At 43.2% G+C, this 27,711-nt stretch overlaps 1 protein-coding gene across 1 annotated transcript in view; it reads right to left on the bottom strand.

Annotated features, from left to right (window-relative positions):
- Nucleotides 1–22,552, bottom strand: part of allc (allantoicase) — a 46,451-nt gene extending 23,899 nt beyond the window's left edge. The window contains exons 1-4 of the mRNA XM_078213753.1: nucleotides 22,490–22,552; nucleotides 15,487–15,589; nucleotides 9,899–9,949; nucleotides 4,430–4,517 (exon numbers count right to left, since the gene is read on the bottom strand). Of these exons, the coding sequence (XP_078069879.1) occupies nucleotides 4,430–4,517; nucleotides 9,899–9,949; nucleotides 15,487–15,576 (229 nt within the window). The 5' untranslated portion in view covers nucleotides 15,577–15,589; nucleotides 22,490–22,552. The remainder of the gene's footprint in view (nucleotides 1–4,429; nucleotides 4,518–9,898; nucleotides 9,950–15,486; nucleotides 15,590–22,489) is intronic.
- Between the last annotated feature and the right edge of the window lie 5,159 nt (nucleotides 22,553–27,711).

Genomic DNA, 27,711 nt, shown 5'->3' on the forward strand with positions numbered 1-27,711 from the left:
AGCAAAATTCGAGGGACTCTGATTTCCAACCAATGCAATCAATTGCAAAGCCAACATCAGGGGTGATATCATACATTCATGAATATGCCTAGAATAAAAAGAGGCAACTCCAAAGTTAAGCTGCCTGAACTAAGTACAACTGGGGGTAAAATATAAATCATAGAAGAATCCCTACAGTGCTGAAGGAAGCCATTTAGCCCATCAAGCCTGCACTGATAACAATCTCACCCAAGCCCTATCCCATTAACCTCACAAATTTACCCTGCTAGCCCCACCGACACCAAGGGGCAATCTAGCATGGCCAATCCACCTACCCACACATCTTTGGACTGTGGGAGGAAACCGGAGCACCCGAAGGAAACCCACGCAGACACAGAGAGAACGTGCAAACTCCACACAGTCAGTTACCTGAGGCCAGAATTGAACCCAAGTCCTTGGCGCTGTGAGATACCAGTGCGAACCACTGTGCCACCCATAAGGTGGGTCAGGTCTGTTCAATTCCAATTCATAAATTTATATAATTTATCCCTGGTGGAAATATGTTTTGTTAAAGACAAGTGCTACATGCACACTCAGTGTTTAATTGACACTTGAAACCTCATTTAACCTTCGGGTTATTTGGTCAAAATTTTAAACACATGCAATAGATTTGACATTCTGGGAAGCCATCACTACATCCGAGGCAGTGCCGTTGATCTAGAAAAATGTTACCATGTTGTAGTGACTGGCGGGGACTCGATGTGGCTACAACAACAAAGGGTTTATTAAGTAATATAACTATGTACAGTAGTATAAGGGTCTGATAGAGGTCTACTCTCTTCTCCTCCCTGTCCCAGGGTGCATGCCCTCGCTCCTGATTAGCCTGGTTCCCTGCTTGGCAGTTCCAGCGGGTCCGACCCCATCACGTGGCCCACAAAGGATCGCCCCTCAAAGCGGCCACATTACCATGCATGTGCTTACTCGTCACAGGAATTCTGTGTTCAATTTTCTACAAAGCCTTTTCCATCACTGCGTGTTCCTCAGTAATTTATGTGGAGAACAGATTACAAAGTCATCAAAGCTATAAGATCTGGCATACGAATTTGCATCACAACACAAGGGACATTTACATGATTATAACACCGATCCATAATTAGAGTCATTGAGGTTTATAGCATGGAAACAGGCCCTTTGGCCCAACTTGTCCATGCCGCCCTTTTTTTTAAACCCCTAAGCTAATCCCAATTGCCTGCATTTGGCCCATATCCCTCTATACCCATCTTAACCATGCAACTATCTAAATGCTTTTAAAAAAGACAAAATTGTACCCGCCTCTACTACTGCCTCTGGCAGCTTGTTCCAGACACTCACCACCCTGTGTGTGAAATAATTGCCCCCCTGGACACCTTTGTATCTCTCCCTTCTCACCTTAAACATATTCCCTCTAGTTTTAGACTCCCCTGCCTTTGGGAAAAGATATTGACTATCTAGTTGATCTGTGCCCCTCATTATTTTACAGACTTCTATAAGATCACCCCTCAGCCTCCTAGGCTCCAGAGAAAAAAATCCCAGTCTATCCAGCCTCTCCTTATAACTCAAACCCCAATAGCATCCTAGTAAATCTTTTCTGCACTCTTTCTAGTTTAATAATACCTTTTCTATAATAGGGTGACCAGAACTGCACACAGTATTCCAATGTCTTGCACAACTTCAACAAGACATCCCAACTCATGTATTCAAAGTTCTGACCAATGAAACCAAGCATGCCAAATGCCTTCTTTACCACTCTGTCCACCTGTGACTCCACTTTTGAGGAGCTTTGAACCTGTACCCCTAGATCTCTTTGTTCTGTAACTCTCCCCAACGCCCTACCATTAACTAAGTCCTGCCCTGGTTCAATCTACCAAAACGCATCACCTCGCATTTATCTAAATTAAACTCCATCTGCCATTCATCAGCCCACTGGCCCAATTAATCAAGACCCCATCTGCAATTGATGGGAAGAAAGGGCTGGATGAAAATAATCAGTCTCGGCAAGAAGGGTGAGAGTGGAGGGGCCAAGAAAAGACAGTCAGGAGGAAGTTGCCTTGAGAAAAGAAGGTTGGTCCTGTCCTTAAACTCCATATGACAATAAAGTAGTAGGTGAATTTAGCCAATGAGAAGCAGACATTATGCTTTTTAAGATAGTCCAATCAAATCTGGCAACGATGAAGAGGTCAGCCATTTACAAGGTGCACTCAAGCCTTGAAAATCCAGAGGTGAGAAACCATGAAAGATTGGCAGAAGAAAGGTAAGAGAGATGTTGAGCAAGTCAATAGAGACAGCAATATCAAACTGGATGGAGGACCAGAGGAGAGGAAGTTAGAAATTATGGTGGGTGCTGGTGAGGTAATTGCTAGGTTTTTTTAAAGTATTGGTGGAAGGTGAGGCGAACAAAATTGTCAGCTGAACATTCTGAATACAATTAATGATGGACAATCTAATTTTATATTAGAATGAACTCAGGATTTGGATAGTTCTAAAGGTTCTCCAATCCCTTCAATCATTTTCTGCTTGAAATATCCTGAAAAATTAGATTCATATAATTTGGGACTTCAGCTTCTTTTGAAGTTTTCAAAATTATTGCCCAGGCACATAATCATCTTTGTTAATAACTTATTACTATAAATTGTTGCATCAATCTAGGTTCATTAGATTGATTCCAGTGATGAAGGGTTTGTCTTATGAAGAGAGATTGAACAGTTTAGGCCAATACTCTCTGGAATTTAGAAGAATGACAGGAGATCAAATTGAGCTAGACATGATGATAAACAATATGGAAAAAGTAGACATGGAGTGGATGCTTCCTCTTGTGGGGCATTCTAGGACAAGAGGTCATAGTCTTAAGATAAGGAGTAGCAAATTTAAAACAGAGTTGGAGAAACTACTTCTCCCAAAGGGTTGTGAATCTGTGGAATTCACTACCCCAAAATGCAGTGGATGCTGGGACAGTGAGTAAATCTGAGGAGTTAGACAGATTTTTAATTGGTAATGGGCTGAAGGGTTATGGAGAGAAGGCAGGAAAATGGGGATGAGGAGCATATCAGCCATGATCGAATGGCAGAGCAGACTCGATGGGCCAAATGGCAAAATTCTGCTCCTATGTCTTATGATTAATTCCCCATATAAACATCTGACCTTCAGTGTAATGCTAACATCATAAGCCTTTGCTGTTATACTTAATAATTTCTATTCTCTTTTGATCCCCTCCAGCTTTATTCTCTCCTTTTCTTCAAGGGACTGAGTTATGCCAGGGTAAAGCTCCATAAGTGCCAGGTATTTTTTAGTTTCTCTACCAAGTAACTAGTCTCCATATGTGAGCCCATGTATTAAATGTTAGTAGGTTTTTTTGCCATGAAGATATCACAGCCAGGCCAAATCCTTTCCTTGCCCAGACACATGAGTAGGCATTCTGAGTTGGTTTCTTTTTGTCCATTATCATGCCTCTGGTAATGACCACTAATGTGATCAACTTGTTTAAAATAGACCAGGTCCAAACACAGAATCATCCTGGTTGTATGACTCCATTCCACAATAGCTAATGCAGTAACCATGTATTCATGGAGGAACAAACCAGAGTATGTACAACTCTTAGCCATGGGAGAAGCTCTGGCTTATCTCTTTAATGAAGAAACCACCATAACGTTGTCCTGACCAATATTTAACCGGTGATCAACATCACACAGATTATAGAATCCCTACAGTGCAGGAGGCCATTCGACCCATCGAGCCTGCACCGACTCTCCAACAAAGCATCCTACCCAGGCCCTATCCCCATAGCACCACATATTTAGCCGGTTAATCCCCCTACCCTACACATCTTGGGACACTAAAGCATAGCCAATCTACTAACTCTGCATATCTTTGGACTGTGGGAGGAAACCGGAGCACCCGGAGGAAACCCACGCAGACATGGGAAGAACGTGCAGGCTCCACACAGACAGTGACCCAAGCCAGGAATCGAACCCAGGTCCCTGCCGCTGTGAGGCAGCAGTGCTAACCACTGTGTCACCTCAACATCTTGACATTATCACATTTCTGTTTGTGGGATTTCGCTGTGTACAAAATTGGGCACCACGGGCGACATTTTCCGGCTGTGCTCACCCCGAAACCGGAAAATCCCACCCGAAGTCAACGGACCTTTCTATGGTCTGCCCCTCGCCTGCTACAATTCCTGTGGCGGGCAGAACGGGAAAACTCACCTCCACATTTCCTGTGATACAACAATGGCTACAAGTCAAAAATACTTCATTGGCTGTGAAGTGCTTTGAGACATCCAATAGTCCTGAACAGTTATATATAAATGCAAGTTTTTCTTTCCGTTTTAATAGTGTTCCTTTGTGATCTTTTTGATATATATCAAATTAAATAGAGCCATTTTTGCAGAATTCCAGTTTTGATTTTAATTTACCTGGAATTCGTTTTCTCCTGGTTTCCCATCCATCCATCCATTTGCCAAAATTTGTAAAATCTTCTGCTTTCCATTGAGGTGCTTCTCGCTATAAAACAAATCATTTTAAAATTGGAGACACAGAAATTGGATGAGGGCATTGCTTACCACACTCATCTCAGGAGGAACACCCCCCAAACCAACCCAAGCCCCCTGCCCATCCCCAACTCAACTTCCATTGCCCTTTACAGCCGCTAGCCAACTTAATGCCAATATATGCCCCCATCCCATAGCTCCTTATAGCCCCATACTAACTTAATGCCAACCCATGACACCCCATCTACCCCCATGGCATCTTATAACCACCATGCTAATTTAATATCAACCCACCCACCACCCATGCCATTTAAACCCTTCATGCCAACTCACCCAGTATCCACCGTGAACAGATCTCAGGAGTCATGCTGAGATTAAATAAAATAAAGGTCTAATTATATGTTAAAATCTTCACCGTATTAAAAAACATCGCATTCATGGAAGCTCATTCAAAACTTTTAAATCTCACGTGCTTAATCCCTAATAAAACAAACACACTTCTGTCCATAACCCCACAAAGTCAACTAACCCTTTAATAACATCTTTGGGCTGTCAATCAAAATGTGAATTTAGGACCTCCCCCTGCTGAAATAAATGTAGTTTGTGTAAAGCAGACCAGCATTCATAATAGCATGATGAAAGCCTTGTTGAAATGTCAACAAATAGCTATTGTAACTGAGAACAAAAATCGAGGAGGCCCAACTGAGAACTACCCTCACCCACCTCTCTCCCTTGCTGTTGATCCCTCTCCGCTACCTCCCCATAACCCTTCACCCCATGAGCCCCCTCCTGCCGTCAACTCACTTGTTGCCCGGGATTCAGCAATGATCCTAAGCCTCGGGCAGGTGTCATTTGGCACTGCTGTTCACAACAGCTATTGGCCTCTGATTATCTGGCAGCTCTTAGCAGCTGTAAATTCCAACACCGGGGTCCTCGATCTGAGGGGAAGGCCTGCTGCTGGCCTTTACTAATGCCTGAGTGTAACCACATGCAGCATGCCTTCCCTAAAAGAGGGTTCTCACTGGATCTTCAGCTGGCGGCTGAGACCCCTGGTACCACCACATGGCTCAGTCCCAGATTTGCTGGGCAGTCATCTCATTGCATTTTGTGGAATCAAGCTTAGCACACTGCTTGTAATGCTCGTAGCAACAAAACAGACACAATGCCAAAACGAGAACCAGCATGGGCAAAATAATACAAAAAAATTGAAGGAGTAAAGGAACGGGTGAAATAAAATTGTCTGAACAATGCTGCCTCCTTTCCATTGTCTTTGCATATTTACTGAGCAGTCCTCAGCATTTATTTCACAGTGGGCATGATTGAAAAGCAATGCCCAAGCATCAGGACATTTCCAAATTCATTTCATAATAACAACCAATCTGCCAAACTAGTTAAAAAAACATTAGGATTGATACCAAGAACATGTTTATAGAATGTACACCTACGAATGGTGGTGAAGTCAAAAACTATTGTAATATTTAGGAGATAATTAGATGCTACAATAGACTGTGCAGAGTTGTCTGGATGAATGAATTAAGATGGGTCAAATGGCCTTCCTTACCAGTGATATCTTCAGGTTCAGAACATTAGCTTTTGCCTGTTTTCCACATGATTGAAAAAAAGATTATCATTTGGGAGAGACAGCTAGGGTTTCTACTAATGATGCAGTGGTTTCCAAAAAAGATCCTAACCCCTGCTAATAATGAGAAGCAAGGTGAACTAGTTAGAATGAAATATTCACCTCATTTGTTTCTCATTGTTAACAAGGTCTTTGCGAGCCCTAATGTAAATCCCCAATAAGATAGCTAGGAGCAAGGTCAGGTTAAACAGGTTGCATATCCTCTTCCTTACATGGAAGCTATTTCAAAGACAAAAGCAAAATAACACAAATGCTGGAAACCTGAAAATATTTTGTCTGACGACTGTAAGATATCTCATCATTGCACTTTTTAATATACTGCGTGGATTCAGTCTTACCCGAGCCGTACATGTCAACAACAAACACTATTTCCTTCCACACTGTTTGTTACTAGAAAACGTGGTGTGTTTGCTTAATTGGTTATGAAAAATTTAATTCCATAACTAACAACTCTCAGTTAATTGGCCACAGCCAATCAGATCGTGGATACTGTTAGGCATTCTAATTTTACTATTCAATTACTTTTTTTAGTTCATAAGTAGTCATTTTGCTTTACTCCAATGATGCTTCACATTGCTAAGAAGAAATTTGCCCACTAAATATCCAAACTTATATGCAACACAAATCAAACATCTCACCACCATGAGGAAAGAAGAGGACTAGGAGGGGAAGTATGTAGACTAGGGGCTGATTAGTGTATAAATTACGATAACTTGTTGAACCATTCATTGCCAACAGAGAACATTTGACAGAACATATTTCAATAATTTCTATTGCTGTATAGGTTAGCTCTGCATTACTGTATGTAGATTATTGGATTGAAATCCTTGTTGTTGGTTGTTGGTTATAGTATAGTGGACAACACGGTGGCACAGTGGTTAGCACTGCTGTCGCACAGCGCCAGGGACCCAGGTTTGATTCCCGACTTGGGTCACTGTCTGTGCAGAGTCTACACGTTCTCCCCGTGTCTACGTGGGTTTCCTCCAGATGCTCCAGTTTCCTCCCACACTCTAAAGATGTGTGGGTTAGGTGGATTGGCCATATTAAAATGCCCCTTAGTGACAGGGCAATTAGCAGGGTAGCTACATGGGGTTACAGGGATAGGGCCTGGGTGGATTGTTGTCAGTGCAGACTTGATGGGCCGAATAGCCTCCTTAGGGATCCATAGGGATTCTATGAGAGGTTAATATTCTCTGGAAAAACAAGAATGGGCCAGCCAATTTGAATGAGTTTGGAGTCTGATTCCCTGGATAGATATCTTTGGGGATATTGTGCATGAGCATCAAAGATTTTGTGCCTAGTTTCTGATGCACAATAAGTGATTCTAAAAGCTAATGTCAATCTAATGCACACAGTGATCTGCATCTGCCAAGCACCAGGTTCATATGTAAAAGCGACAAATAAAAATTTGAAAAGAAACTACCACACATTAATTGCACAAGGGCCACTTATTGAAATTTGTAACTAGGCGGGGAGTGTTCCCCTGTAGAACAACTGTTGTAGTGGCCCAGCACAATTTTCAGATACCTATGGTGTAGCATGCTTGTGCGCACACTACCCAGTCATAGTGAATGTCGAGTGGCCTAATACAAGGTCCTTGGAGGAATGAGGGAGCTGCTCTCAGCACCGACAGACCATCCGACCGTCCGCACGCACGTACAACCATTAAACATTTAGCAGATCACTTGGCTCAACCAGTCTTCTTGAATATAGCCACAGCTTAGCTTTGTGAAGGAGCTAGTGCATTTCCAAACACCACACAACTCCCTGTTCACCCCTCCACTAATAAAGTACTAATGTTGCCCGTCAACTAATAATTGTTTAAATGGTCAAACTTTACTTTCCAGAGCTTCTAAATTATACAGGGTTTCTGGCTTATTCACCAAGCACAGTGATGGAATACCGTGAAGGACAGCCAAATCTACATTGTTAAATATGCTCATTTGTGTTCTGCCTTACCCGAACAGACGCCAGGGTGTGGCGATTAGGGGATTTTCACAGTAACTTCATTGCAATGTTAATGCAAGCCTACTTGTGACACTAATAAATAAACCTTAAATCATGTCTTCAGAGGTTTAAAACAGGCCGGGGTGATTCTTTGAAACATATCAAAACTTTAGGTATCCAAAATAAGGGGGACTGGTTAACTGACAGCTGTGCCTGAGACCTGTGAGAAGGGACAGCAGCAATCACTGGCTGTCATTCTTTTGACAAAAAACATTGTGGCCTGGGATTGCCCTGTAAGAAGTAGTACCTCAATTTTTAGGTTCAACACACGTTGATAGATGGCTTATGATTTGTATATGTGTTCTGAAGGATAATGAGGTATGTAACTTAGTATAACTGCACAATTTCCACTGAATATTGTCCCTATACTTTGTGTTTGTTAAATAAGCTTTTTGGTTTGCAGCCTTCATTTTGATCTGATAGATCTGCTTACAAAAGGAAAAGGAATCATGTGGCTGCACTTGGCACATTCTGGTGAGTAGGTGCACAATGGTAAGGATTTTCTGTTTGAATCTTGGTCATCTCTATCATTTACCTAGGTATTGGACAGGTGAAGGCACAATCGGGACCATAGTGGAAGTGAGATCCACAGACCAAAGTGGTTTGTGACAGACAAATACAGCAGAATATCTAGCATAAAACCCAGAAATACCTTCAACCTTATACTGAAACTCACAGCCAACAGAAGCTTCACAAAATCTGTATTTATTTTATCCATCTCTGATCCCTCTCATTAAGATCTGCTGATTGATGTCTAAACTGCATTAGATAAGTTGACAAACATGGAATTCAGTTTGCCTACTTAAAAAAATGGTTTATAAACAATGACAGAAATTAGCTTTACGGAGCAGCCATAGACACTTTAACCTCACCTCCTATGAGGAAGAAACCCTGGAACAAATATTGGATGATGGTGAATCTACTGCCTACTTTACACTGTGTCTGACTTTTTTTTCCATGGCCTTCAATGTGAAAGAACACCAGGCACTGCCAAAATCTAATTCCTTCCCTGTTCGCTAATTTCAGAACATTATGAGACCCTTGACTTTAGTACTGAAAATGCCGGGTGAAGTTTGGCACTATCACAGTCATCTGCATGTGCTTATCTCTTGTTTTGTGTGCTTCCAATCTATGCTACATAAAGATGCGTGGTCATCTGGACCCTCTGCTTTTGGGTCCCACCAGCATCTCCTCACTTGTCAATGAACTTCAGCATCAGGGGATTGTTGGGGTGGGGGTGGGGGGGGGGGGGGGGCAGTGCAGTCAGTAAGGCAGTGGAGTGCATAAGATGTCGCATGGAGAACTAGTGAGCACTAAAAGGTTTAGGTCATATCCCTGTTATCCATAATAGCTGCTGAAATAACTCTCCGATGCCGGTGTCCCTTCACCAAATTTAGATTTATTTACATAGTAAGCAACACTCTGACAGGTACATACAGAGTATAAACCCAGAGTACCAGTAACCCTGACACTCCACATTTTTTACATTGCAGGGCTCCCTGATTCGACAAACCATTACTGCCTTAATCAGGGAGCTCATATTCTAAAAGGTCCACATCATGGGCCTTGTTAAAGTCATTACAGCTGGGGTTTATTTTCAAACTATAATTATCTGCAGCAAAACACACATGCAGTAAAAGCATCATCATTTAAGAGCCGGGTTCACAAAGAATAGATGCATCACTTCAGTTTACTGCCCAATTCACCACTAGCAAAATAAATTGGACCATTCGATGCCTTGCACTCACCTTCAAAAGATTCTCTGCAACTGCAAACCAATCATCTGTTGCAAATAGGATCTGAAAAATAAAAAGGTTGGTTAGCACATTGACCTTTCCCCAAGGTGCCTTGCGTAGAAAGTTTCTTATCTGTATAATCAAGGGGAGACACTGAGTAGAGTTACACACAGTTCTCACAGATAGTAGAAGAACATCTGCATGAATCACGCCAGACTGTGCTCACGCACATCAATGTAAAGCATTAGAACAACATCAGCAATGGCTTCAAAAAAGGACATCTGCGCACTCTTGTGGGCATGAATAAAGAGGAGAGTTTTAATGGCATAAATGGAGAAAGACAAATGCACTAAAATCCAGAAAGAGATTGTCAAAATATGCAAATTCAACATTTATTTTATTAGGAAACATATTTTTCTGTTTTTCCCTTTAAATCCTATTATTGGAAAAGAATGGGAATAATTTACAGCAATCTGAGCTGTCAACATAATATTATCAGATTGTGTACTACAATATCATGTACATTATTATATAAACAATGATGAATGCATCTATATCTTGCTGTCCAAAGTATCCTCATAAATTGTGAAATCCAATGTCACAGTTTGACGCCCTGTCAGAAATTATGGGCAATAATATAATCCCAACCTTTCATTGCAAAACACACCACTTGTACTTCATTCTGACAGTATATGCAACCGTATGAATCCCTGCAGTGGATTGCTGCTTCACGAAACATTGTGAGTCAATAAATATCTTCTATGAAATTAAGTACTGAATTGTTGGGTTGAGTAATCAAATACATTTGCTTCTTCATGCATGTTTTCAGCTTTGTGTTTTCCACATGCAATCAGCTACGTTTCTGCCAAGAGGAAACTATAAGTCCAAAGACATGCTGGTTAGGTGCATTGGCCATGCTAAATTCTCCCTCAGTGTACCCGAGCAGGTGCCGGAGTGTGGCGACTAGGGGATTTTCACAGTAACTTCATTGCAGTGTTAACATAAGCCTACTTGTGACACTAATAAATAAACATTTTTTAAAAATAACTTATTAGCATCAGATTTATATTTGATACTTAAGTAACTTTCATACTTAAGTAACTTAATAAATACATAACTGTATGTAATGTTATTTAACATTACCAAGCTCCAGAGTGTAGCTCCAGTGATGCTGCAGCCTTTCTTAATCGAGAATGTAAGACAGGTCTAAGGATCAGAAATACAATGCATTGCACAATTTTCTGGGTGTAAAACAGGGAACGAGTACAAAAGTTTAACAGCGGAATGGCCTATATCTAATCTGCACAGCCACAGTAGGTCACTTTGTTTTTCAGACCACCCAGGCAGACATCTAAGAAAGATGCTGGACATCTTGCATACTTTAACAAGTGACCATATCCCTGTTTTAAGATTTTTGATGTGATTTGATTTGATTTATTGTCACATGTATTAGTATACAGTTAAAAGTACTGTTTTTTGCGCTATACAGACAAAGTATATTGTACATAAAGAAGGAAAGGAGAGGGTGCAGAATGTAGTGTTACAGTCATAGCTAGGGTGTAGAGAAACATCAACTTAGTATAAGGTAACTCCATTCAAAAGTCCAATGGCAGCAGGGAAGAAGCTGTTTTTGAGTCAGTTAGTACGTGACTTTTGTATCTTTATTCTGATGGAAGGTGGGAGAGAGCACATCCAGGATGCGTGGGGTTCTTGATTATGCTGGTTTCTTTTCCAAGGCAGCAGGAAGTATAGACAGAGTCAATGGATGGGAAGCTGGTTTGCGTGATGGACTGGGCTTCGTTCACGACCATTTGTAGTTTCTTGTAGTCTTGGTCAGAGCAGGAGCCATACCAAGCTGTGATACAACCAGAAAGAATGCTTTCGCAAAATGAGGCAGTGAGGAGCCAAGTAGGGATCGAGCCTGCACAAGACAGGATTCTTCACTGGACCCCACAAGCAAGTGTAAAAATAATTGTTTAAGAGGGACACACTTCCAATAGACCAAGAAGAGCAGGAATTCTCCCTCGAATTCTACAAGTATCATTGTTGTCCACCACACTGGAATCTGCTCCAACCCTCCCCCAGAACCTAGCTGCTGGAGAGACGGTGAACCCCAAATTGTCGCCTCCCGTCTGCTGAGCTGCCAATGGAAATATGCCCAGCGGCGACACCTTCCGCTGAATGTGCTGATGGGTCCAGAACACCAATTTCAAAAAAGGACCCAGACCCTTAAACAGCTGAGAACTATGTAACTACGGCCTGAAAAGTAATGGGGTCGTGGCACTCAATTCTCCAAAGTTAGCACAATTGAACAATTGCTCATAGCCAAGATGCCAAGTCTAGGAACACACTAGAAATGGGAGGGGAAATGTGCATGCCAGTTAAATTTAAAAGAATGGGACATTAAAACGGCATATCACAATCGAGGGAAATTAATTCTGAAAAGCTTTGGAGAGCTTCAGGATGCAACTCATCTGATTAACAGATTTTAGTTGGGCTGAAGAGACAGAGAAAAAATGAAGGAGAAGAAAACTCTGAGTAGTGGTATAATTTCTGCAGATTAAGTGACAGAACAGCCCTTCATCTGAATCCCCATTTGACAGAGCAGCTCTTCATCTCAATCCCTCGTTGATGTCCTTCGAAGTGGAAATGCTACACAAGTTGCCATCCCCTATATTAGCACTATAATGCCTGTAGGAAGATTCAGTAAGGTTTCATGTCATAGCTAGCCATTACAGTAGTTATCACTCTTAAATTGCATTTGCTGAAAATGGTCCACTGCCTCTCTGCTAAACAAGACCTTAAAAACAGATTTCCCCATGGTGGTCCTCAGTAGGTGAGCCAGTTCTAGTCACAGGCCCTCCTAACATTCTTCCATCCTACGTGGATCTAAAATCTTTATAATCACAAATTTCATGCATAATGGAGCATTTGATTTGACATTTGACAACCACTATATGTTCATCAGCTTAGAGTTTCAGCTTGGCTGCAATATGTACGTAGACGAACAAAGTAATGTGAATAAGGTTGCTGGGTTATAAGCACAAATAGCAGTGTGAGAATGTGATTTACTGGCAATAAAAGAACTGTGGCTTAAAAATGATGCGGACTGACTGGGTGCTTAATGTACAAGGATATAAAGTGTTCAGAGAAACTGATTAAGTCTGTGGCAGGAAAGCCCTTGGACAGCCTGCTCATCCAGTTGTCAAATGTGGCCAAATAATGTCCAGATAAAGGCCTCATTCTGCCATCGCAGGTATTAACCCAGCAGCAGGTAGACAGCTCACCATGAGGGGTGCACAAGAAGCAAATCCATATGTGGGTTGCTTGTGGGCTCTGGGGTCAGGGTGGGGGTTCCTTGTCCAAGGACACTCAGTGCCTGATCAAGGGACCCTGCATCAGGAAGGGGGTGCCCACTGAAAGCCAACTCCTGCCCTTGCTGCCAACCACCCTCATGCCATCCATCCTGTGACCTCCCCCATCCTGCCATCATTCACCTTACCAGCCCTCAAGTGGATGTCATACTGGTAGCAGCCACCACCTCCTGGTGGTGCTGTTAGCCTCTAATTGGTCAGCAGCTAACAGCAGGCAGGACTTTGTCTCAGGATTTCTTGAAGGCTGCTGCTCTCTCTGAGTGGCACTCAATATAGTGGGCCTTCCCAAAGAGAGGCGACCCAGGGCTCTTGCTTGCTCTTCATTAAATACCAACCTATGACTTTTTTAAAAAAACTCATAGATGTTGTTGTCAAGGCCATTATTTATTACCCATCTAACATAAGAATGCAATGGTGTATGTTCTTCTTGAACTTTTACAGCCCCTGCGGCGAAAGCATTCCAGCGTTTTGGCCTTCCGACAACATATGAAAACCAGCATATCTCCAAGTCAGGATGCATTCTGATTTGGAGAGATAGTTGGAAGTGATGATGTTCTCATGCATTTGTCACCCTTTGCCCTTCGAGGAGGTTGTGGGTTTGGGAGGAGCTACTGAAGAACTTCAGAAATTTGCAGCAACGAATGCTGTAAATAATACACATGGCAGCCATAATATGCCAGCGATGGAGGGAATGGATATTTCAGCTAATTGAATGAGATGAGGTAATGGGATGTGTGAATTTGGAGGTGGCAGGATTCTGGAAAAAGACATGAGTGTGTGTTAGAGATATACCTGAGAATTCGATGGGGTCTGGTCAACCTTTAAATACTTGAACTTGAACGTACCTTTATGTTCTGGTATTGGCAATGTATTGCTGTAAGTGCATGTTTAATTATTGACAATTATAGTGATTGTTGTATGCTTAATTCCTGTGAACATCAACAATAAATGTTTTGAATCCTATAATTTTGAGGAGTAACTTATAAACTTAAATGTATGACTACCCATTTTCTAACACCAAGTGTGACTTCAACCACTGGAGATTTTTTCCCCGATCCTCAATGATTTCAGTTTTGCGAGGGCTCATTGATGCCACTCTCAGTCACCTCATCTTTGGAATTAGATTATTTTATCCATATTTGGGTCCAACTAATGAGGTCTGGAGCTAACTGATCCTGGTGGAACTCAAACTGATCTTCAGCGAGCCTGTTTTGGTGAGTAAGTACCCTTTACAGTACTATAGATGATTCCTTCCATCACTTTGCAGATAATCTGAAGGCGGCCAGTGAGATCTTAATTTGCTGTGTTGAATTTGCCCTGATTCTAGTGGCCTTTTCGCATCTCAGCATGTTCCTACAATTGCCAGGTAGATATCAATTTTCATGAATATGTTGAGTGTGTGTGGGGGGAGGGCAGATCACAGCTATTTCTGGAGTACATTATATCAGTGCAGCTCGAATGCTATCAGGGCCCATAGACATTGTTTCACCAAGAGCAGTCAGTCATTTCTTGATGTTGCATACAGTGAATTGCATTAGCTAAGGACTGGTAGTCGTGATGGTGAGGAGTTCAGAAACTGGCCAAAAAGAATAATTTGCTTGGTACTTCAGTGAAAATGGTTACAAATGCCTCAGCCTTGTATTTTGCAGTTCCCGACCACCCCCCACCCCCCCAAAGATTAAAAGACATTTGGATCGGTACATGAGTAGGAAAGGATATTAGAGGGATATGGGCCAAACGCAGTTCAGTTTGGGAAACGTGGTTGGCATGGATGAGTTTTGGCTGAAGGGCACGTTTCCGTGCTATATATTTCTATGACTCTATGATTCACAAACAGAATTTAGGTTCTAGGCTGAGGGAGCACTGCATTGTCAGAGATGCTGGCATTCGCACGAGACATAAAAGTGAACCCTGTTCAACTAGATGTCAAAAATCTCATTCCACATTTGAAAAAGTGCAGGGAATTTTCCCTGTGGCATGACTAACATTCCACGCATGTATTAGTTAGGTCACTCACATATTTATCTGCTGTTCATTGGATCTTGTGTATTAACTACTTGCCACGTTTTCCTACAGACAAGAGTTAACTGCACTCCCAAAAGAATCCAATGTTTTTAAACCACTTTGGGAAAACGAGGACTTTAATGTCCTGATATAAAAGCAATTTATTTATTTCTTCATTCCACAAAGTGCTTGTCAAATTATCGAACACCAGTGTAAGCTTACCTTTGCTCCTGTTGTTTCACAAGTTAGGTCATTCAACTGGACAAAGTCCGGAAGCTCTCTGGTGTTTTCCTGGATTGGACGAGCTGCCATTCTTCAGTCAGTTCTAACAGATTAAATGTTGTATTTTGTTCCTGATTATAATGTTCTTGACAAATGGAACTATTGTAACAAATCACTAAGCAACCTTTTGTTTCTGTAAATTATATATTGGAATTAATCCCAGGTGAAATGCAATATTAACATTGAAAGATTTTCCCTGCAGCCCAGCACTTGTAGTACTGAATACATTAAATGTGCAATTGCACAGTAACACATGTCCTTATGTTAAGGTTGCACTAAGTACTTGATCTGTGATGTGTGGGTATTAGAGTTGAAGCAAGGCCCTTCAGCACCATGAAGTGACACCAAAGGGATAGCTCTCCTAGACTATTAACAGTCACGAAACACTTTATTACGCTATGGTACAATCAATTTTCTGAGGCATAGGTCAGATACAGACTCCAATGCCATGTCTCAAATCTGCCAAGTCATGTTCCAAAGGAAGTGGGGGTCTGCTTTCATATGGTTCTGCAAATCGTGACAATAGCCCATTGTAAGGATCCACTAGCCAGCAGGAAACCAGCAGCAGCCTTTAAGAGGAATACGAAGGAGGGAAGTTGTTTTCATATCACTCTCCAAGAATTATACTGAGTACCTACAGAATGATAGGAATAGAAGATGAAGAACAGGTCACTTGCCTGCTTTCGTGGATGGGGGAGGCATACAGAACCATAAGAACATGGGGACCTGGAAATCCGATGCCTGCCTATTTATTTGCTGCAAAAGGGGCATCTCTGCATCCAATATGCTGCATCCTCATTAAGTGCTGGAAGTTCACTGCCCACCATATTGGTCAGGGCAGAAAAGGGTTGTGCCTGAAACGGGCATTAGTCACTGACATATGCAAATACGGGCACGGTAGCACAGTGATTGGCACTGCTGCTTCACAGTTCCAGGGACCCGGGTTCGATTCCCGGCTTGGGTCACTGTCTGTGTGGAGTTTGCACGTTCTCCCTGTGTCTGTGTGGGTTTCCTCCAGGTGCTCAGGTTTCCTCCCACGGTCTGAAAGACGTGCTGGTTAGGTGCATTGACCTGAACAGGCGCCGGACTGTGACGACTGGGGGAATTTCACAGTAACTCCATTGCAGTGTTCATGTATGCCTTACTTGTGACTAATAAATAAACTTCATATATCCTGTTTGACACTCGCTTTTCAGCATTAGGGTGCCCTAAACACAGCTTGCGCCAGAGTAGCTGCTTTTAGAAAATGTACTTTACAGGCAGTACTTAAAGGTACCACTGGAGACCACCGTCAAAAAGGTAAGTGTTCTTTTGCCCAGACCTCACCAATCTGCCAGCCCAAACCTATTTCTAGGTCTCAGCTTGGGGAAAGGACGGCTGCTCACAAAGTTTGCGGATGATACCATAAGACCATAAGACATAGGAGCGGAAGTAAGGCCATTCGGCCCATCGAGTCCACTCCACCATTCAATCATGGTTGATTTCAACTCCATTTACCCGCTCTCTCCCCATAGCCCTTAATTCCTCGAGAAATCAAGAATTTATCAATTTCTGTCTTGAAGACGCTCAACGTCTCGGCCTCCACAGCCCTCTGTGGCAATGAATTCCACAGACCTACCACTCTCTGGCTGAAGAAATTTCTCCTCATCTCTGTTCTAAAGTGACTCCCTTTTATTCTAAGGCTGTGCCCCCGCGTCCTAGTCTCCCCTGCTAATGGAAACAACTTCCCCACGTCCATCCTATCTAAGCCGTTCATTATCTTGTAAGTTTCTATTAGATCTCCCCTCAACCTCCTAAACTCCAATGAATATAATCCTACGATCCTCAGACGTTCATCGTATGTCAGGCCTACCATTCCTGGGATCATCCGTGTGAATCTCCGCTGGACCCGCTCCAGTGCCAGTATGTCCTTCCTGAGGTGTGGGGCCCAAAATTGCTCACAGTACTCCAAATGGGGCCTAACCAGTGCTTTATAAAGCCTCAGAAGTACATCCCTGCTTTTGTATTCCAAGCCTCTTGAGATAAATGACAACATTACATTTGCTTTCTTAATTACGGACTCAACCTGCAAGTTTACCTTTAGAGAATCCTGGACTAGGACTCCCAAGTCCCTTTGCACTTTAGCATTATGAATTTTGTCACCGTTTAGAAAATAGTCCATGCCTCTATTCTTTTTTCCAAAATGCAAGACCTCGCACTTGCCCACGTTGAATTTCATCAGCCACTTCTTGGACCACTCTCCTAAACTGTCTAAATCTTTCTGCAGCCTCCCCACCTCCTCAATACTACCTGCCCCTCCACCTTTGTATCATCGGCAAACTTGGCCAGAATGCCCCCAGTCCCGTCATCTAGATCGTTAATATATAAAGAGAACAGCTGTGGCTGAGTGTGATGAGTGTGAAAGCAAATTGTGTGGAGGATGCGGAAAGTCTGCAGAGAGATTTGGATAGGCTAAGTGAGTGGGCGAGGATCTGGCAGATGGAGTATAACGTTGACAAGTGTGAGGTTATCCACTTTGGAAGGAATAATAGTAAAATGGGCTATTATTTAAACGGTGAAAAATTACAACATGCTACTATGCAGAGGGACCTGGGGGTCCTTGTGCATGAATCGCAAAAACTCAATTTGCAAGTGCAGCAGGTGATCAAGGCAGCAAATGGAATGTTGGCCTTTATCGCGAAGGGGATGGAGTATAAAAGCAGGGAGGTCTTGCTGCAATTGTACAAGGCACTGGTGAGGCCGCAACTGGAGTACTGTGTGCAATTTTGGTCCCCTTATTTGCGGAAGGATGTATTGGCCTTGGAGGGAGTAGAGAAGGTTCACCAGGTTGATACCGGAGATGAGGGGGTTAGCTTATGAGGAGAGATTGAGTAGATTGGGCCTGTACTCGTTGGAGTTTAGAAGGCTGAGGGGAGATCTTATAGAGACATATAAAATAATGAAAGGGTAGAGGCAGAGAGATTCTTTCCACTTAGAAAGGAAACAAGAACGAGAGGACACAGCCTCAAAATAAGGGGGAGTCAGTTTAAGACAGAGTTGAGGAGGAACTTCTTCTCTCAGAGGGTAGTGAATCTCTGGAATTCTCTGCCCATTGAAGCAGTGGAGGCTACCTCGTTAAATATGTTTAAGTCACAGGTAGATAGATTTCTGATCAATAAGGGAATTAAGGGTTATGGGGAGCGGGCGGGTAAGTGGAACTAAACCATTATCAGATCAGCCATGATCTTATTGAATGGCAGGGCAGGCTCGAGGGGCTAGATGGCCTACTCCTGCTCCTATTTCTTATGTTCTTATGTTCTCACTGTTACAATTGCCTTCAAAGACAAAGATAGGAAAGGCAAAATTCGGCTTTTGAATTTACATAGATAATGAATTACTTTTGCACAATAATACCACGGAACATAGGAACAGGAGTAGGCCATTCAGCCCTTTGAGTCTGCTCCACCATTCAATAAGATTATGGCTGACCTGACTTTGGCCTCAGCTCCACCTTCCTGTCTACCCGCTCTTTCCCACCTCCCCGGTTGATCCAGAAGAAACTCTTCCAGTGTAGACAATAAAAATTTAACAAAACTTATTCCAATTTATAAATCAGAAAAGGTTTACTAAAGAAACTTCATTACTCCAAACTTGAGGCCTCACCCTGGGTCATTCCAAGCAATTTAACAATTCCCAACAGCTTCTTATTTATACTGAGTCAGCTGATCATCACATCATTTTGCCATTGGTTACATGGTTTACTGGGTCAGCTGGCCCTTACTGCTTGTTACCATTGGACACATTACAACAGATCCAATGTTATCACCTGTTACAGTCTAACACCTCCCATAACCTTTGATTCCCTTGACTATCAAAGATCTATCTAAATCAGCCTTGAATAAATTCAATGACCCAACCTCCGCTGCTCACTGGCGGACAGGATTCCACAGAGTAACAACCCACAGAAAGAGAAGAAATCTCCGCATATTCCTAAACTATGTCCCCCAGTTTTATTCTCCCCCACAAGAGCAAACACCCACCTGGTATCCACCCAATCAAGTTCCCTCAGGATAAAATCACCTCTCATTCTTCTAAACTCCAATGGGTATAGGCCCAACCTATTCAACCTTTATTCATGAAGCAAACCCTTCATCCCAGGAGTGAGTCAAGTCAACCTTTTCTGAAACAGCTTCTAAAGCAGTTTTATCTTCATTTTTCAAATAAGGAGACCAAAAGAGTACTCGGGGCTCTGGATTTTTCAACTATTGGGTACGCATTTTTTGCGAGCCCAAAAGTGGACGAGAAATGCATTCCTATCTATGGTTAACCCCCTAGTACAATTTTATACTGGCTGGCCTTTAATAATGATGTGGAGATGCCGGCGTTGGACTGGGGTAAACACAGTAAGGAGTCTAACAACACCAGGTTAAAGTCCAACAGGTTTATTTGGTAGCAAACGCCACTAGCTTTCGGAGCGCTGCTCCTTCGTCAGGTGAGTGGGAGATCTGCTCATAAACAGCAAACAGGGCATATAAAGACACAAACTCATTGTCTGGAGACAAAAAACATCTCTTTAACCTGTGCTAATGCTCTCCCCACTCACATTGTCTGTACCTTTAAGACTTGATCGGCTGTAAAGACTCGCATTCCAATCATTATTCATTATTCTGTAAATTGAGTTTGTGTCTTTATATGCCCTGTTTGCTGTGTATGAGCAGATCTCCCACTCACCTGACGAAGGAGCGGCGCTCTGAAAGCTAGTGGCGTTTGCTACCAAATAAACCTGTTGGACTTTAACCTGGTGTTGTTAGACTCCTTACTAGCCTTTAATAGGCAGTCAGCATGAAATGCGGACTGGGAAAGGCTCAGTGCTGCCGGAGGGGGCGTGCGCTGAGAAAAGGGAGGGTGCATGCTGGCCCTTTCAATGGATAGCTGCTGCGGAGCTGTCTTAGGGAGCTGCTGACCATGAAAAAATAAAATTGACAGAAAAGAAACAATGTAAAGAGTGTGCAGGCAGCACATTCAAACACAATCCCTGGACATCTTTATTAGTTTGATTTCAGTTCTTGAATCGGCCTGGATCGAGGTTGAAGCTAAAATGCAAAGGCCGCCTGGCCAGTTGGCCCACCAACTGTAGAAGCAGATGGGCCATGTGTACAATTGCATTCAATTCCTCCCTTAAATGGCTAAATCAACTGCCTGGCTGTCAGCAGGTGCACTTCCAACTCTCGCACGCACCCTCCAACCAAAACATTGCACCAGTGTGATGATGTCTGGACATGCGCCCGATCTCTTTTGGCGCAATTTCACATGCTTCTGGGTCAGGCACACGCCTGCCCAAGCAATGTTAAATTCTGGCTCAGAAAAAGTTTCACAGCTGCAGTGAAACTTCCCAACCTTTCTATTCTATCCCCCGTACAATAAATGCCAACATTCCATCTGCCTTTCCTAATCACTTGCTGTACGATATGCGATGGCACAGTGATTCATGTACCAGGATACCCAGATCCCTCTGTACCATTGAGTTCTGCAATCTTTCTCCATTTAAATAATACCCTGTTTTCCATTCTTCCTGTCCAAGTAGACAAGTTCATATTTTCCAATATTATACTCCATCTGCCAAATTTTTGCCCACTCACTTAACCTGTCTATATCCCTTTGCAGACTCTCTACCTCCTCTTGACAACTTACTTTTCTACCTATTTTGGTATCATCGGCAAATTTAGCTACCATACATTTGGTCCCTTTATCAAAGACATTGAAATTGATTGTGCATGGTTGAGTCTCCATGCGGCACTGATCCCTGTGTCCCTCCACTATTCCAGCTTGCCAACCCAAAAAAGACCCATTTATCCCTACTCTCTACTTCCTGTTGGCTAACCAATCCTTTATCCATGCTCGTATATTACCCTCTACTTGTGCTCTTATTGGTGCAGCAACATTTGACGTGGCACCTTATCAAATGCCTTTTGGAAATCCAAGTACACCTTTATCCACCTTGCTTGCTTCTTCTTCAAGGAACTCGATGAAGTACCATTTCCCTTTCGCAAAACCATGTTGACTCTGCCTCATCCCATTGTGATTTTCTATGTATCCTACGACAAGCTCCTTAATGATAGATTCTAGCAATTTCCTTGTGATAGATGCTAGGCGAACTAAATAATAGTTTTCTGTCTCCATTTTTTCTGAAATAAAGGTGTTACAGTTGCTATTCTCCAATCTGCTGGGACCTTTCCAGAACCCTAAGGAATTTTGGAAGATTATAACCAATGTATTGTCTATCTCCACATTTTAGGTGCACATCTCTCTCCCTTCACCCACAGCTGGCAGCTGAACATTCAGATGCTGCTATCAGATTTTTGTAATTACCTCCCTAAATTGTTCTGTCTCCCCATCTTTCTCTTCACTTAAAAACCTTCAAAAACCCATCTCTTCATCAAATTTTATTTACCACTCATTCTCACAGCAAGGTTACAAGAAACCATTTCTTACATGTCTATCAGTGAAGTACACGTGAATGTTTAAAAGGTGCTACCCAAATGCAAATTGTTTCACCCTACATTGTGCACCACCGTGTCACATATTCCTAACTATTTACAGAACTAGATATGATTAAATCTTTCCACTGTTTGTTCACACATTAACTGATGCATTAATTGCTTTCATGTCGCAGCCCTTTAGAGGCGAATGCGCTTTATTTTTTACCAATCAACATTCCAGCTTGAATGGATTTTAAGTGGGCATTTCTAATTTCCCATATGAATAGGAGTTTTATATATTTTCTTTAGCAAATCTGAAATCAAAACAGAAGTAACATCAAATGCTTCAAATTTTAAAAGGCCGCCAAAGATAATGAAAATTTTAATCAAGATAGTTCATTTTACTCTGATTTATACAATTTAAATTATACTCACTCCAAATGTATATTAATTTGGAATATGCAGATTGCGCATTTGACACACCACGTTTTCTTGATGAGCCAGTTTACAACCTCACCATCCAGTTAGTGACTTTGAAATGCAAAGATGTTGCAGCCCACACAACAGCCCAAGAGCAGGGTGAACTTATAATCATGCAGTCACTGACCTCTGATGCATCATCTGGCATTGCAAACCAAGCAAAACAGAAAAAAGGTTAAAGGTCTGCATTTTATCAGCTTTTCTTATTCAGTTACACAGTATACAGAATTAAAATTCCTTCCCATCCACCTTTGATGTGAGGAGTTTTTGAACCAAGTCTTCAATTAATACTGTTATTAGTCGTACTGCTCTAAGAGACACAGGCTCTTGTACGAAGATCTTGTTACAGTGAGGCTGGGGGAGTTTGATATTTACAGTGAGGCTGGGGGAGTTTGATATTTACAGTGAGGCTGGGGGAGTTTGATAGTGTCACAGTGAGGCTGGGGGAGTTTGATATTTACAGTGAGGCTGGGGGAGTTTGATATTGTCACAGTGAGGCTGGGGGAGTTTGATATTTACAGTGAGGCTGGGGGAGATTGATATTTACAGTGAGGCTGGGGGAGTTTGATAGTGTCACAGTGAGGCTGGGGGAGTTTGATGTTGTCACAGTGAGGCTGGGGGAGTTTGATATTTACAGTGAGGCTGGGGGAGATTGATATTTACAGTGACGCTGGGGGAGTTTGATATTTACAGTGAGACTGGGGGTGATTGATATTTACAGTGAGGCTGGGGGAGTTTGATAGTGTCACAGTGAGGCTGGGGGAGTTTGATATTTACAGTGAGGCTGGGGGAGTTTGATATTTACAGTGAGGCTGGGGGAGTTTGATATTGTTACAGTGAGGCTGGGGGAGTATGATATTGTTACAGTGAGGCTGGGGGAGTTTGATATTTACAGTGAGGCTGGGGGAGTTTGATATTGTTACAGTGAGGCTGGGGGAGTTTGATATTGTTACAGTGCGGCTGGGGGAGTTTGATATTGTTACAGTGAGGCTGGGGGAGTTTGATATTGTTACAGTGAGGCTGGGGGAGTTTGATATTGTTACAGTGAGGCTGGGGGAGTTTGATATTGTTACAGTGAGGCTGGGGGAGTTTAATATTGTTACAGTGAGGCTGGGGGAGTTTGATATTGTTACAGTGAGGCTGGGGGAGTTTGATATTGTTACAGTGAGGCTGGGGGAGTTTGATATTGTTACAGTGAGGCTGGGGGAGTTTGATATTGTTACAGTGAGGCTGGGGAGTTTGATATTGTTACAGTGAGACTGGGGGAGTTTGATATTGTTACAGTGAGGCTGGGGGAGTTTGATATTGTTACAGTGAGGCTGGGGGAGTTTGATATTGTTACAGTGAGGCTGGGGGAGTTTGATATTGTTACAGTGAGGCTGGGGGAGTTTGATATTGTTACAGTGAGGCTGGGGGAGTTTGATATTGTCACAGTGAGGCTGGGGAGTTTGATATTGTTACAGTGAGACTGGGGGAGTTTGATATTGTCACAGTGAGGCTGGGGGAGTTTGATATTGTCACAGTGAGGCTGGGGGAGTTTGATATTTACAGTGAGGCTGGGGGAGTTTGATATTTACAGTGAGGCTGGGGGAGTTTGATATTGTCACAGTGAGGCTGGGGGAGTTTGATATTTACAGTGAGGCTGGGGGAGTTTGATATTGTTACAGTGAGGCTGGGGGAGTTTGATATTGTCACAGTGAGGCTGGGGGAGTTTGATATTGTTACAGTGAGGCTGGGGGAGATTGATATTTACAGTGAGGCTGAGGGAGTTTGATATTGTTACAGTGAGGCTGGGGGAGTTTGATATTTACAGTGAGGCTGGGGGAGTTTGATATTGTCACACTGAAGCTGGGGGAGTTTGATATTGTCGCAGTGAGGCTGGGGGAGTTTGATATTGTTACAGTGAGGCTGGGGGAGTTTGATATTGTTACAGTGAGGCTGGGGGAGTTTGATATTGTTACAGTGAGGCTGGGGGAGTTTGATATTGTTACAGTGAGGCTGGGGGAGTTTGATATTGTTACAGTGAGGCTGGGGGAGATTGATATTTACAGTGAGGCTGGGGGAGTTTGATATTGTTACAGTGAGGCTGGGGGAGTTTGATATTGTTACAGTGAGGCTGGGGGAGTTTGATATTGTTACAGTGAGGCTGGGGGAGTTTGATATTTACAGTGAGGCTGGGGGAGTTTGATATTGTTACAGTGAGGCTGGGGGAGATTGATATTGTTACAGTGAGGCTGGGGGAGTTTGATATTGTTACAGTGAGGCTGGGGGAGTTTGATATTGTCGCAGTGAGGCTGGGGGAGTTTGATATTTACAGTGAGGCTGGGGGAGTTTGATATTGTCGCAGTGAGGCTGGGGGAGTTTGATATTGTCACAGTGAGGCTGGGGGAGATTGATATTTACAGTGAGGCTGGGGGAGTTTGATATTGTCGCAGTGAGGCTGGGGGAGATTGATATTTACAGTGAGGAAGGGGGAGTTTGATATTTACAGTGAGGCTGGGGGAGTTTGATATTGTTACAGTGAGGCTGGGGGAGTTTGATATTTACAGTGAGGCTGGGGGAGTTTGATATTTACAGTGAGGCTGGGGGAGTTTGATATTTACAGTGAGGCTGGGGGAGTTTGATATTTACAGTGAGGCTGGGGGAGTTTGATATTTACAGTGAGGCTGGGGGAGTTTGATATTTACAGTGAGGCTGGGGGAGTTTGATATTGTTACAGTGAGGCTGGGGGAGTTTGATATTTACAGTGAGGCTGGGGGAGTTTGATATTGTCACAGTGAGGCTGGGGGATTTTGATATTGTTACAGTGAGGCTGGGGGAGTTTGATATTGTTACAGTGCGGCTGGGGGAGTTGATATTGTCGCAGTGAGGCTGGGGGAGTTTGATATTGTTACAGTGAGGCTGGGGTGTTGATATTGTCGCAGTGAGGCTGGGGGAGTTTGATATTGTTACAGTGAGGCTGGGGGAGTTTGATAATGTCACAGTGAGGCTGGGGTAGTTTGATATTGTTACAGTGCGGCTGGGGGAGTTTGATATTGTTACAGTGCGGCTGCGGGAGTTTGATATTGTTACAGTGAGGCTGGGGGAGTTTGATGTTGTTACAGTGAGGCTGGGGAGTTTGATATTGTTACAGTGAGGCTGGGGGAGTTTGATATTGTTACAGTGAGGCTGGGGGAGTTTGATGTTGTTACAGTGAGGCTGGGGGAGTTTGATATTGTTACAGTGCGGCTGGGGGAGTTTGATATTTACAGTGAGGCTGTGGGAGTTTGATATTTACAGTGAGGCTGGGGGAGTTTGATATTGTTACAGTGAGGCTGGGGGAGTTTGATATTGTTACAGTGAGGCTGGGGGAGTTTGATATTGTTACAGTGCGGCTGGGGGAGTTTGATATTTACAGTGAGGCTGGGGGAGTTTGATATTGTCACAGTGAGGCTGGGGGAGTTTGATATTGTCACAGTGAGGCTGGGGGAGTTTGATATTGTTACAGTGAGGCTGGGGGAGTTTGATATTTACAGTGAGGCTGGGGGAGTTTGATATTGTCACAGTGAGGCTGGGGGAGTTTGATATTGTCACAGTGCGGCTGGGGGAGTTTGATATTGTTACAGTGAGGCTGGGGGAGTTTGATATTTACAGTGAGGCTGGGGGAGTTTGATATTGTTACAGTGCGGCTGGGGGAGTTTGATATTGTCACAGTGAGGCTGGGGGAGTTTGATATTGTTACAGTGCGGCTGGGGGAGTTTGATATTGTTACAGTGAGGCTGGGGGAGTTTGATAATGTCACAGTGCGGCTGGGGGAGTTTGATATTGTCACGGTGAGGCTGGGGGAGTTTGATATTGTTACAGTGAGGCTGGGGGAGTTTGATATTGTTACCGTGAGGCTGGGGGAGTTTGATATTGTTACTGTGAGGCTGGGGGAGTTTGATATTGTTACAGTGAGGCTGGGGAGTTTGATAATGTCACAGTGAGGCTGGGGGAGTTTGATATTGTTACAGAGAGGCTGGGGGAGTTTGATATTGTTACAGTGCGGCTGGGGGAGTTTGATAATGTCACAGTGAGGCTGGGGGAGTTTGATATTGTTACAGTGAGGCTGGGGGAGTTTGATATTGTTACAGTGAGGCTGGGGAGTTTGATATTGTTACAGTGAGACTGGGGGAGTTTGAAATTGTCACAGTGAGGCTGGGGGAGTTTGATATTGTCACAGTGAGGCTGGGGGAGTTTGATATTTACAGTGAGGCTGGGGGAGTTTGATATTTACAGTGAGGCTGGGGGAGTTTGATATTGTCACAGTGAGGCTGGGGGAGTTTGATATTTACAGTGAGGCTGGGTGAGTTTGATATTGTTACAGTGAGGCTGGGGGAGTTTGTTATTTACAGTGAGGCTGGGGGAGTTTGATATTGTTACAGTGAGGCTGGGGGAGTTTGCTATTGTTACAGTGAGGCTGGGGGAGTTTGATATTGTTACAGTGAGGCTGGGGGAGTTTGATATTGTCACAGTGAGGCTGGGGGAGTTTGATATTGTCACAGTGAGGCTGGGGGAGATTGATATTTACAGTGAGGCTCAGGGAGTTTGATATTGTTACAGTGAGGCTGGGGGAGTCTGATATTTACAGTGAGGCTGGGGAAGTTTGATATTGTCGCAGTGAGGCTGGGGGAGTTTGATATTGTTACAGTGAGGCTGGGGGAGTTTGATAATGTCACAGTGAGGCTGGGGGAGTTTGATATTGTTACAGTGCGGCTGGGGGAGATTGATATTGTCACAGTGAGGCTGGGGGAGTTTGATATTGTTACAGTGCGGCTGGGGGAGTTTGATATTGTCACAGTGAGGCTGGGGGAGTTTGATATTGTTACAGTGCGGCTGCGGGAGTTTGATATTGTTACAGTGAGGCTGGGGGAGTTTGATGTTGTTACAGTGAGGCTGGGGAGTTTGATATTGTTACAGTGAGGCTGGGGGAGTTTGATATTGTTACAGTGAGGCTGGGGGAGTTTGATGTTGTTACAGTGAGGCTGGGGGAGTTTGATATTGTTACAGTGCGGCTGGGGGAGTTTGATATTTACAGTGAGGCTGTGGGAGTTTGATATTTACAGTGAGGCTGGGGGAGTTTGATATTGTTACAGTGAGGCTGGGGGAGTTTGATATTGTTACAGTGAGGCTGGGGGAGTTTGATATTGTTACAGTGCGGCTGGGGGAGTTTGATATTTACAGTGAGGCTGGGGGAGTTTGATATTGT

Source organism: Mustelus asterias, chromosome 5, assembly GCF_964213995.1.
Source record: "Mustelus asterias chromosome 5, sMusAst1.hap1.1, whole genome shotgun sequence".
NCBI lineage: Eukaryota > Metazoa > Chordata > Chondrichthyes > Carcharhiniformes > Triakidae > Mustelus > Mustelus asterias.